The sequence below is a fragment of the Phalaenopsis equestris genome, unplaced genomic scaffold, assembly GCF_001263595.1.
Source record: "Phalaenopsis equestris unplaced genomic scaffold, ASM126359v1 Scaffold000203, whole genome shotgun sequence".
Lineage (NCBI taxonomy): Eukaryota > Viridiplantae > Streptophyta > Magnoliopsida > Asparagales > Orchidaceae > Phalaenopsis > Phalaenopsis equestris.
Window position 1 is genome coordinate 2,385,366 of NW_018164645.1, and position 16,955 is coordinate 2,402,320.

At 33.5% G+C, this 16,955-nt stretch overlaps 1 protein-coding gene across 2 annotated transcripts in view; it reads left to right on the forward strand.

Annotated features, from left to right (window-relative positions):
• LOC110022893 overlaps positions 1-16,955 on the forward strand; it is a 45,019-nt gene that overhangs the window by 20,471 nt on the left and 7,593 nt on the right. The window contains exons 2-8 of one of the 2 annotated variants that reach the window (XM_020722043.1): positions 13,075-13,151; positions 13,229-13,400; positions 13,544-13,623; positions 13,705-14,038; positions 14,126-14,250; positions 15,751-16,278; positions 16,409-16,624. In XM_020722043.1, coding sequence (XP_020577702.1) covers positions 13,075-13,151; positions 13,229-13,400; positions 13,544-13,623; positions 13,705-14,038; positions 14,126-14,250; positions 15,751-16,278; positions 16,409-16,624 — 1,532 coding nt within the window. The remainder of the gene's footprint in view (positions 1-13,074; positions 13,152-13,228; positions 13,401-13,543; positions 13,624-13,704; positions 14,039-14,125; positions 14,251-15,750; positions 16,279-16,408; positions 16,625-16,955) is intronic. The other variant, XM_020722044.1, reaches the window with a different exon arrangement.

Genomic DNA, 16,955 nt, shown 5'->3' on the forward strand with positions numbered 1-16,955 from the left:
TCTTGACTGGGATCAAAATCAGGGGTCCATTTAAGCAATTTCATATGATTGCCCTTGATTGTGATGAATTTGTTTGAGAAAATATGTGTAATCTTTTTTTATGCTCAACTATATCATAACATGTCTTCCGTTAAGAAGACCCACTTGCTAAGCTCTAACTAGTTTCAAATCTTCAAAAACCTTCTTGATAGTCTCCATCATAGGGCGACCTAATTAGAACTTTCCAATTAGTGTAAATTTGTATTTTCCCGCATGAGTTGAAATTTTAGCATCAGAGAAGAATAATGCTGGTTTTCCCGCCATTTTCTTTACTTTTTTTATGATCTTTACTTTTTTTCTTTACTTTTTTTATGAGATTGCAATCTCCATGTTCTGCAATAGAATCATGGTACATCTGCGGGATTGTCGGACTGTACGAGGTGGAAATGGGAGCTGCTTTTGTGAATCATTGTAGCATCGAAGGGTTTAGCGGGGCTATCATCGGCAAGGACGGCGACATAGGAAAGCCCAGATGCCATTAGCGTGCTTCATACAAGCATTGCAGGAAACAAACTGACGGGCGCAACTGCAAACTACCGCCAACCTGGTTCGAGCAAAACAGGCAGAAAAGTCGAACGAGCAGAACAAATATTAAAATTTGTCACACATGTTTGCTTGCACTTGATCAGATACTGTTTGTGAGCTTGCATAGATGTCCTTAGCTTGCATGCTCTCTCATTCGACTACCTGAGAACGCTCACCTATTTTCTTTGATTTTCTTCCCACTCGGCCCCAACTCATGCTTTGATTCCATCTCATCTCCCCTCTGGCTTACATTTTTTTTTTACTCTACAACTCAATTCCCTCTTTGTCTTTTAATAATGCAAAAATGATTAGCATAGATTTCGTTAATTCGGTGCCTCCTTGTTCCAATATATTTTTTTCTTTTATAAAATAAGATTTTATACTCTTACGCATTTATAATACTTTTCTTTAGAAATTTGCACACTAATCAGTTTTATAGTTTATTCTGAAGCATTTATCACAATAATATCACGAGTCTAAATATTGTTACTAAATTTTTACATTAATGTAACAACATCATTTTAAATTCATCTAACATATGTATCTAAGTTAAATACATATTTAATTTAGTAAAGCAAAACATGTGATTTAAAAAGAAAATAGTTAATTTAACTTTGACTTTCACAGCATCTTAACCAATATAGTCGATATCTTTGCCCATAGAAATATGTTTTTTAGACTCTTGTTGAGTTAAGGTATATACTTGTGGTTAAACATTTTGTCTTGGTTGATCATGAGTTGGTGCTTCTTGAATTTAAATTTTTTTGAAGTCATCTGACCAAGCATGAGACAATGCTTTGTATATGCTTTTTTTTATGGCACCAATAACTAGTATTAAAGCTTGATAAAATTCTCTCTTATGATATTCTTACACTTAGCACAAAATTGTATTAGGGGTCATACCACTATTTATCCTGCTAGAAATGAGCTTGGGTTTATAATTTGATCTTTTTATCTTAATAAAGAGCTTGCCTTCATTGATACCCTCCAATGCCCTTTCTCTTTTTTAAATATCTACGCTTCATGAGTAATTTGGATTTTGGGGTGTTTGGCTGCAAGGAGGAGTTAAGTTAAATAGGATTTATTAGATCCGATAAATCCGGATTATTAAATCCAAATATCATTAAAAAAATAATGTTGGTTCAATTAAGGTTAAATCCAGTTAAATCTATTTGAGGTATTTGGTATAAATCCATTTGAAATAATTTTTTTCTCGCGATAAATCTGTTAAATCCAACTAATAATTAGATTTAAAAAATCCGGGTTTAATAAACATAACAAGCAAAAAATGGATTTAATTTAATAGCAGATTTATCTAGCCTATTTATGATGTTTGGCTGGATTAAAGTTAAATCTAACTTAAGTATTGTTTAAAGTATTGTACCAAACACCCTCTAAGAAAGACATATTAGGGTGATTTGCATAAAAAATTACCCAAGCAATGTAAAATTTTCTAGTCATGTCAGGAATTGCTTTGCTCTATACTTATGTGCGAGGTGTGTCGGTCGGGATCGTGATGCAATGATGGTAAACATAAATTTTTTTCTTTTTTTTTCACATTTTTTTCCCGTTCTTTTTTTTTTCTTTTCATTTTTTACTTTATGTTTAGCAAGATATATGAAGAGAGGGAGAGGGAGAGGGAGAGAAAGAATGTGCGAAGTGGGGGAAAGAGAGGGCAGGGGGTTTGTTTATTGGTTGGATTTAAGCATGATTTGAATAGGATTTAACTTGAAGTTTGCCGAGTAACCAAACTGATAACTTTAAATCCTACATCTTAATGTCGTTTCTCTTGCATCCTTCTTTAAATGCTCACAAACTCTTTTCCTTCAGATGTCTTGGGCCTCGTCTATGCCTTTAGCAAGCTCTTGTTGCGATCTTCACTTACATAGTCGTTGATCTTGACAATGTCATTTTTGTCAAGCTCCCGTTATAACCACCTTTTCTACACACAATTAGTCATAACAATATCTTCTCCCACAAGCCCTTGGTGGCTTGCTCTTCTTCAAACAATGTTGTGCTAGTCAATGCCTTTTCTCCCAAGTTTTTGCCTCTTTCTTCTTTCATCGATGCCAAGGGTTTTGGGATGGAGGTAGGAATTGAAGTGGAGCTTGAGAGAGCGAGAGAGAATGAGAATGCATGAGTGGGTTGAGTGGGTTTTTTGTCTAGATGAGTGGTGGTTCATGCAGGCATGATGACACGTGAGGCATGGATATGCGTGGTATGGGGATCATATTTGTCAATTGTGAATGGCACATCATATTGCATATATCACCATGGATGCATAACACATGATACATGGTGAAGCATGCACTATTTTGAATATGACACAAAATATTTAAAAGTTATGAATAAAAATACAGGTAAATATGAAAGATTGTTAATTGAAGATAACAATATCTTGATAATAAAAATAGCAAACATATTGTTTAAGTTCAAATGCTAAGAAATCAACACCTCAATAGTTTAAAATGCGTAAGTCATAAAATTTCTTTTGAAAGCATGATATTTTTCATATGATATTATGCTAGTTATCTAAATAGTCATTATTATTATCATAAGTTAAGTATGTCATTTTTTTATCAGCATCATCATTATCATTATCTCTTAAATGAGGTTCAGTTAAAATAAGGTTGAACAACCTAGATGAAGATTCCTTATCTTTGCTTTTAAACTCTCAAATATTATAGCTTCTTTTATAATAATCAACACCCTTAGCAATAATATTCCAGGTCAAATTTTCTCCACTATTAACCAATTCATTATCTTTCATTTGATTGATCACCTTTTATTCCCGCTAACCACTCATTATCATCATCTATATCACTTAAAGTGATTTAATAACATCGTGATAGTTGTACTATGAATCAAAGCCCTTTTATAATTTTTATAAATTAAATCTTGGTTAATATTATTTTTCCAACTTCTTTCGTTATGAAGTTACAATTAAAATTTATTAAAATTACTAATCCATAAAGTTTCGAGGTAATAATTAATGTATTATTTTTTTATACTGACATGTTCAAATATACTTGAATTGTGTTTGCATCTAGATGAACTATAAATTAGGCTAGATACTTTAATCCCAAAACTTTGTCAAGTGTGGAGTTCTTTGACTTTGCAAGTCACCAACCCGCTGAAAGTGTTTAGCAATTTCAATTATTATTTAAATATCAAAATATTATTAATACTAATCACAATTTTTCTATAATCGTATTGCCTGTTGCTTGAGTAGTCTTTGACCTGGCAGTTGAAGGAAAAGCCAAATAGTCCTTCACCTCTAATATACACACTTAACTCACCAGTAATTTTTTCTTCTTTATCGGCATTTTAAGCTAATCTTTCAAATGCATGCATATATTCCATTAAATATTTCCTTAAATTTTGCAATATTAGGTTACAAAAAAATAATTCAGGATTTAAAATATATGTTGCTGCATGCAAAGGTAGATGGAGTTGCATTTCCTATTTTGTATCAATAGTTTCAAAAATCTACTCGTGCTTATCGCTGTTGGTAAAATTAGCAGCAATGGCTTCTTTAGCCCTCTCTACTACTTCATATATATAACTCATTGGTGGGCTTTTTTCTCCATCAATCAATCTAAGTACCTTCAACAGCGGGCCATTGACCTTGAGCGTATATACCATGGTGTTCCAAAAAGGTTGCTTCAATATCATTTATTTTGCTCGTTTTGCCTTGAACTCCCTTGAGTAAAGACCCAACACAAATTCTTCACATGCGAACATTCTCTTAAAATTTATTTGTTGTTGATGAAAATGCTGTAATGTTAAGAAGGCAAATTACAAACCTAAGTCCTATTAGGCTTGAGAAGAGATATTTGATTTTTACATCTTCTCATTAAATCAAGCAATCAGGGCCTTGAATAAATGGAACTATTTAAAGCTAGCGCTTTCTCAAAATATTACTCAAGTCTTTAAATTTTAAAGATAACTTCCATTATCCATGAGCAAGCCAATGAGTCTATTATAAGTGTTTTTGTTTATCCATCAAGTACTTTTCTTTAATAATATCACAAACTATTCAACAATTAGCAATCAACAATTGACATATGCAAAAAACTATTCAACTTAAATCACATAATAATGTGTTTAGTCACTGACCTATAGGACATCCTCAAAAACTTTATCAGTAATCACTTGCTTAGTACAATGTGGTTCAATCTCCTCAATAAATTTGCTTAAAAATCTAAACATCTTCAACACATTTTTTGAGTAAGAACTAACATCAATTGACTCTATGAATGTGGTTCCTCTTGAGCAATTCACAAGTAGTTAATTAATTTATTTCCATTACGAGATATCGAATAACCAGTCATAAGAGAACAATCATACTTAAGAAACTGTTCTTTATAACGCTGCAACAATTGTTGTATGTGTTTTATCTCTTTTCTCAAATATGGAACCCACACCTCATGGTAACTAGCTAGTTTTATTCCTAGACCAAACTTTCCAAATGCTTCCACAATTACCATAAAGTGCTGGTATTTAATTGCATTGAAGGCAATGCCAACATCACATATCTAACAACAAAATATTTGGGCAACTCTTTTCCTTTTCTCCTTCCTAACAACATCAAATTTTTTCTACATTTTACCCTTCTGTTGCTTCACAACCTCAATAGGATTTGGGGTAAAGAAGGTCTCCAACGGTCCTTTAACCTTTGGATCTTAGACTTAGACATCATTGAACTTTGGCTAAAGTCATTTGAATTTGATGAATAATATTTTTTTATGGTCTTGGCTGTCAAACACATAAAATATCATCATTTATCATCATATTAAAGTCATCAACTTCATCAATATTATCATGTGGTAGAGTTATTTCATTAGTTTGATCTTTCAGATCATTCAAGCTCTAATTTTATCTTTCACATGCTGAGGACACTTGCTACAAACTTTAGCATTTCTAAAACCACCCGCCAAGTGTTGTTTATGACCAATAATGCCTCTTGTAATTTTACTACAAAATATACATGTTATGCAATTGATATTACTTTTGTCAAAATTGCATATTTTCATGCCGGGTCTTTTTTTGTTGATTGAATTGACTCTGATATTTTTTCATCTTGCTACACCTTCATAAACTTTATAAAGATTAATACTAAAAATAAGTAAAAATTGATTAAAAAGAGTTAATTATCAAGCAACTTGCTATAGATGATGCTGAAGGGTGTTGCTAGGATGTTGCACGTGCAAGACTATTGAATTGAAACACCTACAAAGTTGGGATGGAGCATAGCAAGTAGCAATGTGACACTAGGACTTAGGCTCTGGGATGAATCAATGGAGGTTGTAATGCGAAGGAGCGGCATGGGCAAGAGGAGTTGGGTTGATGCGTGAGCGAGAGGCGTTGGGATGACTCGAGCAATTCTTGCTTGGATGCCACATGAATGAGTGTCACTAAGACGCATCACTCATAAGAATTGTCTTGTTGTTGTGTAAGTGAGTGTCGTGGGATGCCACACCAACAAAAGTGAGCAAAGCTCATTGAGATTTGAGATAGGGCACTCGTGCGTTCATTTACTCAACCACACGCAAAATACTTCAACTGCTGACCTAACCAAGTTATGCCCTAGAGAGTTTGTATATTATTATTATTATTATAACTTAGTTGAGCACACGTTGTAAGGGCAATGCACTTGTGCCATTCCCCATCATGATGCAAATGATGAGCACCATTTTGCTGCGTCACAATACGCTATGCATTATGATGCATGCTATTTTACGTCATCGAAATGTATGAGATATATGAGACAAAGGCATTATTTTATTTATTTTTTACTTATTTAGGGAATCTACATTGAGCCTGTTATTTTAGGTAATATGCAGATGAATGATTGCGTGATTGTTTAGTGAAATTGAGTTTTACAGAAAATTAGGTGTGGATTTTTGAAGGACTTTTTTTTTACTTGCGTGCATAAATTTTGTGAATTTTTCTCTATAAAGTTTATTCAAGCTGAAAAAATCTGCAAAAAAATTGTAGAGACCACCAAGCAATCTTATTTTTTATAAAATTATTATTATTTTACTCTTTTCTGTTTTTCGCTCAATCAAATTATGCCAATGCATATCAAGTATTAATTGTGACATGCTAGGTAGCCGAGTAGTAAAATGCTCTGTACAACATTACATATCTAATTAACTTTGTGCTACAATTTCAACATAAACTAAGAATACGTTTGTTTTGGCTTTCCAAACTGGTTTTTTTTGCCGTTTGATTCGCGTGGTTTGCAATCGCGATTGGAACTGGGGTGCGGGTGCTTCTATTATTCGCAACCGCGGATTTGTTGCTGCGTCTTGCGTTTAGCAAGTAAAAATTCTTACGTTGCCCTTCCGTTGCCCTCCTGTGCCCTAGCCATTTGCGAATGAGAAAGCCGCAGCCTTCTCCAGTTGTGATTTGCGAACGAGAAAGAGCTCTTCTCCTCCATTCGATTTGTCCTTTCCTCCTTCGCATCAAGTACCGCAGGGACTGTAGTGATCACAATGAGGATTTGCCTTGTTCCATAGCCCTGCTCCCATTTGTCTCGCTCGAGGGTATGATTTATGAAACTTTTGCTGAAACTCCTTGAGGTTCTTCAAATTAGGGTGAATTCTGAGAGTAGTTTGCCAATTTTCTTATTAAATATCAAAATTTATGCGTGGATATGTAAATACATAAGCATTGTGAAGAATATATGTAGATCTTCCTTCTTTTTTAATCACTTTTGGATTCCACTGCACATAGTTCGCATCCATGTCATGAGCTTTGTCCGCTGCACGGAGTTCACATCCATGTCATGAGCTTTGGTCTTCTTCAAATATTTGTATGACCCTCCATCAACCTGCAAATTGAGATGGTGACCATAGAACACAAGTTGGTGGCATTCATTTTCCATAAGGGGCATTTACATAGATATCACCCAATCCTATATATTTACATTAGTTAAGGAGCGGTGGCAATTCATAACCAATTTGGGGCCTACGCGAAAGCATTGCAGTCCTTGCATTTGTTATTGCTTTGTGAAGCCTTCTGTGTTTTGTATAGATATTGAATTTTTGTTTTATGAAAATTTACTGTCATTTTTTAATTAAAATTTATTCTAAGTATTTTCAACTTTAGAATGTAATTCTTGGAATTGTTTGTCTCCAATTGCTTGTATGATTGCTGTTGCGAAACAAATAGTTGATAACAAGGTTCATTGTGGTTGATATATCATAACTGATCATGGCGATATAGATATCCATGCTTTGTTCATATAATTTGTGGGACCCTAATTTCTACTGTATTCTATAATATATAAATTATGTCATCAATGGATATAAGTTATCTTTAATATACTAATTCCCCCAAGTTATTAATAAATTAATAGAGAACACTTTCTGATCTGATGATATCAATTTTTTTATTCATGTTCGTTGATCAAAGTAGCCCATTTATTATTATTTTTTTTATGTGAAATTATGTTATTTATGTGCATATATCTTAGCATTTACATGCTCTCCTTTGAGTTGCTTGATTAGCATACTTGTCACCTATTTTCTTCGGTTTCCCCTTCCCCTATATCTCATCACTAGACAACTTTATGCTAAATTTTGAATATGAACATGGAAATTTATAGTTGTTGTTGACATACATGTGCAAATACATAAGATGCCCATATGATATGAACATCGAAATTTATAGCTGTTGTTGACATACATGTGCAAATACATAAGATGCCCGTTCAATTTTGAAGTCACAAGAATTGTGTGTTTTGTATGTAAATGCCCCTTCAATTTTTAATTTGATATTCTTTCATGATTTATTACATTTTTGATATAAGAACTTCGAGTTGCTTGATTATTTTGATATAACATTTGAAATTAGATATCTTTCTATTAGATAAATTAGCAAATGAGCGATAGAAGAGATGACACATCATCCACTATATGAGAAAAAGAAACAACAATGATTTTTTGTGATGTCTGTTTAAAAGAAATTGAATTAATAAATAAACCAAAAACACATTTCAACAAAGTAGGTTGAAATAACATTAGAAAAAATTTCAAATTAGAACTAGAAGATTGTGTGATCGGACTCAGTTAAAGAATAAATCAGACCAATTAAAAAAAGTTGGAAGCTTTGGAAAGAGCTCAAATGAGGATCTAGTGGACTTTGGGATCCAATTAAGAATATCATAGATGCATCATCATAATGGTTGAAGGAGAAATTAGAGGTGAGATTTATTTTCAGACGTATATATTTATATTTTCTTTACAGATACAAATGTTTGACAAAATTTATTCTTTTGATTGTACAAATGACAAATTGTGTAAAATGTTAAGAAATTTATGTTTGGTGGAATTGAACTAGAGCTTGAGGAGAAACTTAATGTTATCTTTAGTGGGGTTGTTGCGACTGGTGAACATTTTTGGACTCCTTGGGGTACTCAAGATGTCGATCAAGAGAGCCCAATTGATCCTATTCAAAGATCACCGCATGACTTGAGCGATCATAGCGAATCTAGCCATGCAAGGACAAAGGGTTGTAGCAAAAAAATTGGTTTTGCGTATCTAAGAAGCCAAATATCAGAGCTAATTACAACATGCACGAACTTATCTTTTGAGGTTACAACTACAAGACAATCTTCATCTATTCCTGAAGATATTCCCTTATATCTTTACTCATTGATGTTAATCAAATATCCTATTAAAAGGGATGTTCTCAAGTCCATGGCACCCGAGAGAAGGTTTCATTATTTACGTTTCTTCTTTGAAAACCACATCGTCTGATTACTCCTGTTTATTTCGGTTTTGAGTGAATTGCATTTGATATTTTGGCTGTATCGTTTACTTATGACATTATTTTTTTTTGGCTGAGTAATTGCTCATGATGTAATTTCATTATTTGATATGGCTTAACAGAACTTTTAGTTATGGTGTCAGCACTTATAATCTATCATCTCTTTTGATTTTTTTTTTGGTATAACAACATTTCTTATTTTTTATGCTATGAATCCCAATGATAAAGTACGTAAAGAGCATTGCAAAAAAATTATTACAATAGTTATATGTGTATTGACTGTCTACTATGAATCCATCTTCTCTAGCACTTCATCTTTGACGTTTTCATTTATCAGGGACAAGTGGGTAAATGAATTTCTTGGGGGTCATCCAGGGAGATTCCATAGTATATTTCGTATGAGTCAAATAATTTTTATTGATCATTTGAATGAACTATACAATAGTTTTCGTGGATCTTCTAGAATGATTTCAAAGGAAGTATTGGCTGTAACACTACATTTTATCGTATAATGAATCCATAAGGTCAACATGTGAAAGATTGCAATACTCATCAGAAATCATTAGTATATATTTCTCTATTGGTTTGAATGCCTTGATAAGTCTGTTCTCTGAAGTTATCAAGCTCAAAGATCCAACTTTCTGAAATATTCCTATAGAGATACCTCGCGATCATCGATATATGCTATACTTTATGGTAATCTTACAATATTTTGTATTTTGTTCGAATTAAAAGTAACTTTTAAATTTAAATGGATTATCACTTGATATAGGATTATATTGGTGCTCTTGATGGGACACATGTTCATGCACGTGTGCCAAATGCTGATAAGGTCGCATATATTGAACGTTGTGGTTCACCTACACAAATATAATGTCAATATGCCACTTTAATATGTGTTTTACATTTTTCATGGCGGATTGTGAAGGCAGTCTCACGAAAGTTGAATCTTTAAGTTTGCAACACGATTCCGCATGCATAACTTTTCCCTGCCGCCTCGAGGTTGAATAACTCTTCCTTAAACCGTATATTAAATTTTCATATATTAACCAATGGTTGATTATTATAACAGGAAAATACTATTTACCGGACACCGAATATCTATTACAACAGGGATTTCTAGAACCATTTTCCAACACAAGATATCACATTCCAGACTTCGAATGAGTAAGTCAAGTAACGAGGGGATAAAAAGAAATGTTTAACAAGCGACATTCGCCATTACGGGGTGTAATTGAGAGACTTTTTGGAGTTTAGATGAAAAAATAGGTTGCCTTATGAGATATGCCCACATATCCATTCGAAAAACAGGTTAAGATTGTCTGTGCAGCAATAACATTTTACAATTACATACGACGACATTCTTTGCATTTCGACATTGATTTCACAAGCATAGATTGAGAATGAAACTGCTCCTTCTGAAGCATATGAATATCGTATGGGTGGATCGATGATGGAAACTGATGACAATTTTATTAACCCCAGCGTAGGTGGTGGAGAATGTGTTGATGAGATGGTTGTTACGAGAGCTTATTATTGATGCTTTAGTTAATGGATGAATTAATATTCATATATTTGAAGTTATTAATGTATGCACATTGGTTGACATGAATTGAAGCTGTGTGGCCACTATTATAGTTAGACTTAAGTTGTCTTTTTTCTTATATATCCAATGTTTTAATTTACCTGTAGAATACATGTTTTTGATATCTCTGCTTTATTTTTTAAAATTATGGTTTTCTATGCTATATTTTTCTTATATATCCTGCAGATTTGTTTTGCAGTTAATTCTCAAGTATCCTTTTTTTTGTTGGGGCTTTGATGATGTGCCAAGCTGTTGAGTCAAGGAGTTCTTGGAGCAGTTCAGAGTAGCTTTTCTTATAATTCAATTGTATAATATGAATGAAAAATTTATGCTCGAAGGATTTTTTGACACAAGAAGTAGTATCCATAATGAGATTTCAAATCACTTTGAGTGGATGTTTGTAATTTTAATTTACTCCAGGAACAGTTTGATTTGAAAATTCTACATCAATTGTACATTTTCAAAGGATGTTGCATTTCCTCCCTTAATTGATTTGAATACTTTTTATTAAACCAGAACTCTGAAATTGTAGGATTTCAGTTGATTATTGGACCTATATAAGCTTATTTTTTAAGTGATTTAAGTACTTGTTCGTTTAATTTATGAGAACCGAGCTAGATTATCACGATTTCTAAACAACCACATGCAAATATATATGTAAAAGATTAATTTGAGCTTAAATCAGACTTTGAATAACCTATAGTATGAGAAAGCCAAGTTCAATCCATGGTTTGTTCATCTCAGATTTACTAACTTACAAACTTGGTAGATTGTTTAAGGTCATGCAGAGATTTTGCAAACTTGAGCTTAAATCAAATTTAACAAATAGAGATTGTAAATTTTTCCAGTGGGTTGATGAACCGAGAGATACACCACATGAAGCGAGCTGATGAATGGATATATGCAGTTGATGATATGATGAAAAACTATGTTAGAGGCTTAAAGTTCCTTGTGAAGACTTTAATTCTGTTTGATTTTGTGATTGTAGCATTGCTATTATTGTTGTTAGCATTGTATATATTTTGATTACGTACATGTATTTAGGAGAACAAACTCTATTGTAGTAGGTTTTTATTTTGTAAGCAAACATATTTTGTTGGAGCATTTGATCTATCACAATTTCTTGTGATTGTGTTGCTGTTGGGAGGCATAATTTGATGATTTCTTATGATTCAATTAATGTCCACCTTTATCTGCTTTATTATGTTGATGTGAGTGAAAATAACTTTATAAATTGTCTAAAGATTTATTTCGTAGGAAGCACTTTCAGAACAGTTTTTTCCAAATAGTTAAAGCTAAAGTGTGTTTTTTTACTTAAGGGTATTACAGTCATTATGTCAACAGACAACACTTTCAGAACTGTGTTTTTCAAATAGATCAATTGCTTTTGAAACAATAACATCTGAAACTAGCTTTTCTACGGCTACGGCCGAAACAAACGCACCCAAAGGTTACAACATAGCCACCACAACTTTAATTTTGTAGCGGCAGTTGCAAGTCCGATATCGCTGGCATCTAATGCTGCAATAAATAAATCTAATTTTGTTTGGCTGCATACACGACAACCTAAGAAGTAGATGAAGTGTGAAAGTTATTTTTACCGTTAAACAACTATAGGAATATTACTTTTGAATAGAATTTGTTAGTTTTTTCGTCACAAGTTATTGACACTCATTTTATATTTTGTCCAGGACTGTGATAAAACATAATAAAATTTGAAAATTTTCTTCTCGCTTTATTTTTTAATATTTTTTTATATGACTAATACATACTAGTCTCGTTCCTTATATTTCTCATGCTCATACCTGCTAACTTCTTAAGCTTTTGTTCCCATGCTATTGTCTATGGCTGGCTTTCAGGGCAAAAAATTCATTATAATTTTAGATATTTCCATTTATCCATTTGCTGGTTTGGATTGTGCTACTTTGCTGAGGGCTTTAAATAAAGCCAGGCAGCTAGAATCGTGTATATATTTTGGAGCATGAAACTCTCTTCTGCAATATTTTGTTTATTTTTGGAAAATGTAACGTATAATCTTTGCTCTTTTCTTTTAGTTATATTTTTGTAGTTCTTCGTTCTGCTTTTTTGTTCCTCTTTTATTCATGATTGTTGCACTAATTTTTGGGATTAATCTTAATTTTTTATAGATTCAGAGGAACCATCAAACACCCCAACAGTAGATAATGCTGAGAATTCCATTGGTGGAGGGAACTCAAAAGAGCAGGTTACTTTCTTTTTCAAATTGAGTTTCTGTGCATGCATTGCTCTTTTGAAGTGCTAATCCTATTTCTTATTGGTTAGCCTCTTCCTGCTAAAGACGAGAAAAAACTGCATACTGATCTTTCGCATGATTCAAATCCTATGGATCCATCAAGAAATGTGCCTTTGGGATCTGTAAATACCAGTGGAGATCATGGTTCTGCTTATACACCAAATTTATATGCTCCACATGCACAAACATTTGTTTACGGAGGTTTTGTATTCCTTTTCTCTTTCATTTGCTGTTAAATTTTGATTCCTTTTTCTGACATTGCCTCTGTTATTGATGTTATCATCTCTATTTTTTTCCTTATTTACTTAACCTAGCATTGAACTTGAATCTTTTTCAATCTTTAGGCTACGAGAATACTAATGGTGAATGGGAAGAGTATCCACATCACTTTTTGCACGCAGAAGGTTTTGAACCTGGGTCAACAGTGAGTATATCATTTATAGAATGTCTTTTTCACCTAATATTTTTTCTTGAATTTTCACGGAATCATTTTGTTTCATTGAAGGGATTTTACACTGAGAACCAATCTGTTATGTTCCACCCTGGTTATGGGTATAATCCCCAGATGCCGTATGGGCCATATTCACCTGTTACAACACCTTTACCTGCTTCTGGGAGGGACGGCCAGCTTTACTCCCCTCAACATTTTCCTTTTACAGGCCCATACTATCATCAACCAGCTACGCCTAACATGTCATATCTACATGCACCGTCTTCAATACCTCAAGCTGATTTGACAGTGCCACTTGAGCAACAAGGTGCTTCTCTTGCCAACCTGAATTCCAGCAGCATTCTATTGGGGCCAACACCTGCTTACCATGTTCCATTTAGCTCTTTTGGTAGGGTTATTTTGCTAGTAAATATGGTGGTTTGTATGATTTGAAGCTAAGATTTGATGCTTTTTAGTTTTGATGAATTTTTGACAGATTGGTTGAAATCTCCCGATGGGGTAGGATCTCTGACTCCATTGCTTTCACCAGCTGCTTCCCCTCAACCTATAGGCGCTGTTGGATCATTTGGCCAAGGCATGATGCCGCCGTCTTCTGGCATGGTATATAACCTCTAACTTTAGGCATTTTCCTAAGGGATTATTTGGTTGCTTGAAGTTAGAAAGCATATTTTGATAAACAAGGATACCCTTGAAATTCCTTGAAGGTCGCATCCTAAAACATTTAGCTGGATATAAATAGAATTCAGTACTTTTAAACTCTATAAATACCCTTGAACCCTAAAACATGTTTTTGTTCTTAAACAAAATGGGCGTTCGCTTGAATTTCTTACCTGAATTTTTTTCGGCTTTATAACTTGAATGCTCTTAGACTACGAAGTTGAGTTTCTTATGTAATTATAGAATGCGTTTGAGAACCTGGATCTTAGGGTGGGAATTGAATGTGCGCACTTGTTCTCTATTTCAAACCACCCCTGCCCCCTAATAAATCTTTTGTTAGCTTGCGCCGAGTTACTTGTCATAGAAGCTTGCTTGTTAATTTGCTTTTGAATGAAAATATTGACCTTACAGGGTTGGCTGAGTAGAAAGCTTTATACCGAGTAATTAACAAGAAATTTTGGGATTTATCATGCACCTGATTTTTTAAGTAATGCTATTAACCACTTATAGCTGATTTTTTCCTGCAATTATGAACTTAAGCAACTATTATGTGTCGCAAGAATTAAGAGTCAAAGATAAGCGCTTTTAAATTTTCATATTTTAGTCATAAATGTGTTATTTGGAAATTCTGATTTAGCAGATTCTTGATTGGAAGAAATTAATTACTCAAACTTTGGTTAGTAATTGTTAATTATTGATCTTTTATTACACATTCTTTTATACTCGGGGATGTCAATAAAAAACAAACTGCTTATGGTGATATTCTCTACTATCTGATGTGCCTATATGGGATACTTTTCATACGTCGGGTAATTTTCATTGTGTAAGTTTTTCAATTATCATCTGAAAGCTTCTAGTTCTTTTTAATGCTGTATATGCAATTTACTTACCTTGCACCGGCCTGATTTCAAAGTTTGTTTGCATTGTTAGGTTAGCTGAATATCATCAGCTCCTGCATGATCTCAGGCTAACTTTCTGTATGTCTTTCTGACCATTTGTTCTTTTTGGTGATTAAAGATTATTGTTATGCCATTTCTTTTGCAGATGGAAATTCATTGTCAAACATTATTATTATCTTCATTTTAATCCTTATTTCTATCTACCTGTTGTTCTTTTTGAAGCTATTTTTTAATCTCAACTTTTCTCAAGTATGTTATATAAGCATCATTTGTACATTCTTCACGTATTCAACACAACTTTATGATGCTTGCTTTAGTTGAAGGTATACAGTTAATTTGTAACCGTGCTTAATTGAGAAAAATAATTGAGAATTGGGATTAAAGCTAATGATGATGATTTGAGGATTGGGCTACATGACCTGCTTTAAATATCAAAGCTTGATCCGCCTGTGTTTGTTTGTTTCCTATCTTCATACAACAATGTCATAATTTTTTCCTTATTCAAGTATATATATATTTTAATCAACTATATGTAATTATTTAGGCATGTCAACCTCAAAGATCTTTCTATGGTTTTGGATCTTCAATTAATTCCTATGATCAAGGATACTTTCATGGTGGGATGTATCACCATGGAAGTAATTTTGGAGGATCTATTTCCAGCTTAGGAAATAATGGTCGCAATTTGCTCGCAAATGACAAAGTTAGGAGACGGGGTAAGGGAAATACTTCCACGTGCAATAGCTGCAATGACTTTCTCAATGAGCAAAACCGAGGTCCACGTGCTTCCAGACCAAAGAATGCAAACATTGAGCAGGCCTTGGCTGCTGATAACAAAAACAGCAATGTAATTCCAGGTGTTAACCGTGAACTATACAATCGACCTGACTTTGCTGTTGAGTACATGGATGCAAAGTTCTTTATAATAAAATCTTACAGTGAGGACAATGTTCACAAGAGTATCAAGTATGGTGTTTGGGCCAGCACTGCTAATGGGAATAAGAAACTAGATGCTGCTTATCGTGAAACAAAAGAGAAGGGAGATTTTTTCCCAGTTTTCTTGTTTTTCTCTGTAAGTTATTTCAAATCTTTTCTCCTAGTGGAGTGACGCTTTACTTTAAAAGTGAATGTTGTATTTTTGTTGGTTTTGACTTTTTATTTCATCTTAGTTATTTACAAGTAATTATGTTGGTTATGAACAGGTAAATGCCAGCGCACAGTTCGTTGGTGTTGCTGAGATGATTGGACCTGTTGATTTTGACAGGAGTGTGGACTATTGGCAGCAGGACAAGTGGAGTGGCCAGTTCCCTGTGAAGTGGCATATTATAAAAGATGTGCCTAACAGTCTGTTCCGGCATATCATCCTTGAGAACAATGATAATAAACCTGTAACCAACAGCAGAGACACCCAGGAGGTAGTTTGTGTTTGTTTCTGTTATTTTTCTCTTGAAATGATTAAAAGCCTTCAAATTTATTCTTCTGTTAGATCTTCCAACCATATTAATTGACATGCCGAAAGCCTTAGTGCCTCATGCTCTCAACTTAAGGCATGTCAAGGTTCCCCCCTACTGCTTTTCTTGTTTATTGTGTTCAAATTTCTTATGTGCAATATTTGTTGAAAGATGGAACACTTAAAAAAATTTGGCTTCAATTTAATTATTTCATTTTTCTAATGGCAGCAATTCAAATCTTTTGATTTGGCTTATTTTCTTTCTTGCTATTGTTTTTTTTTTTACAAGTTTGGTGATC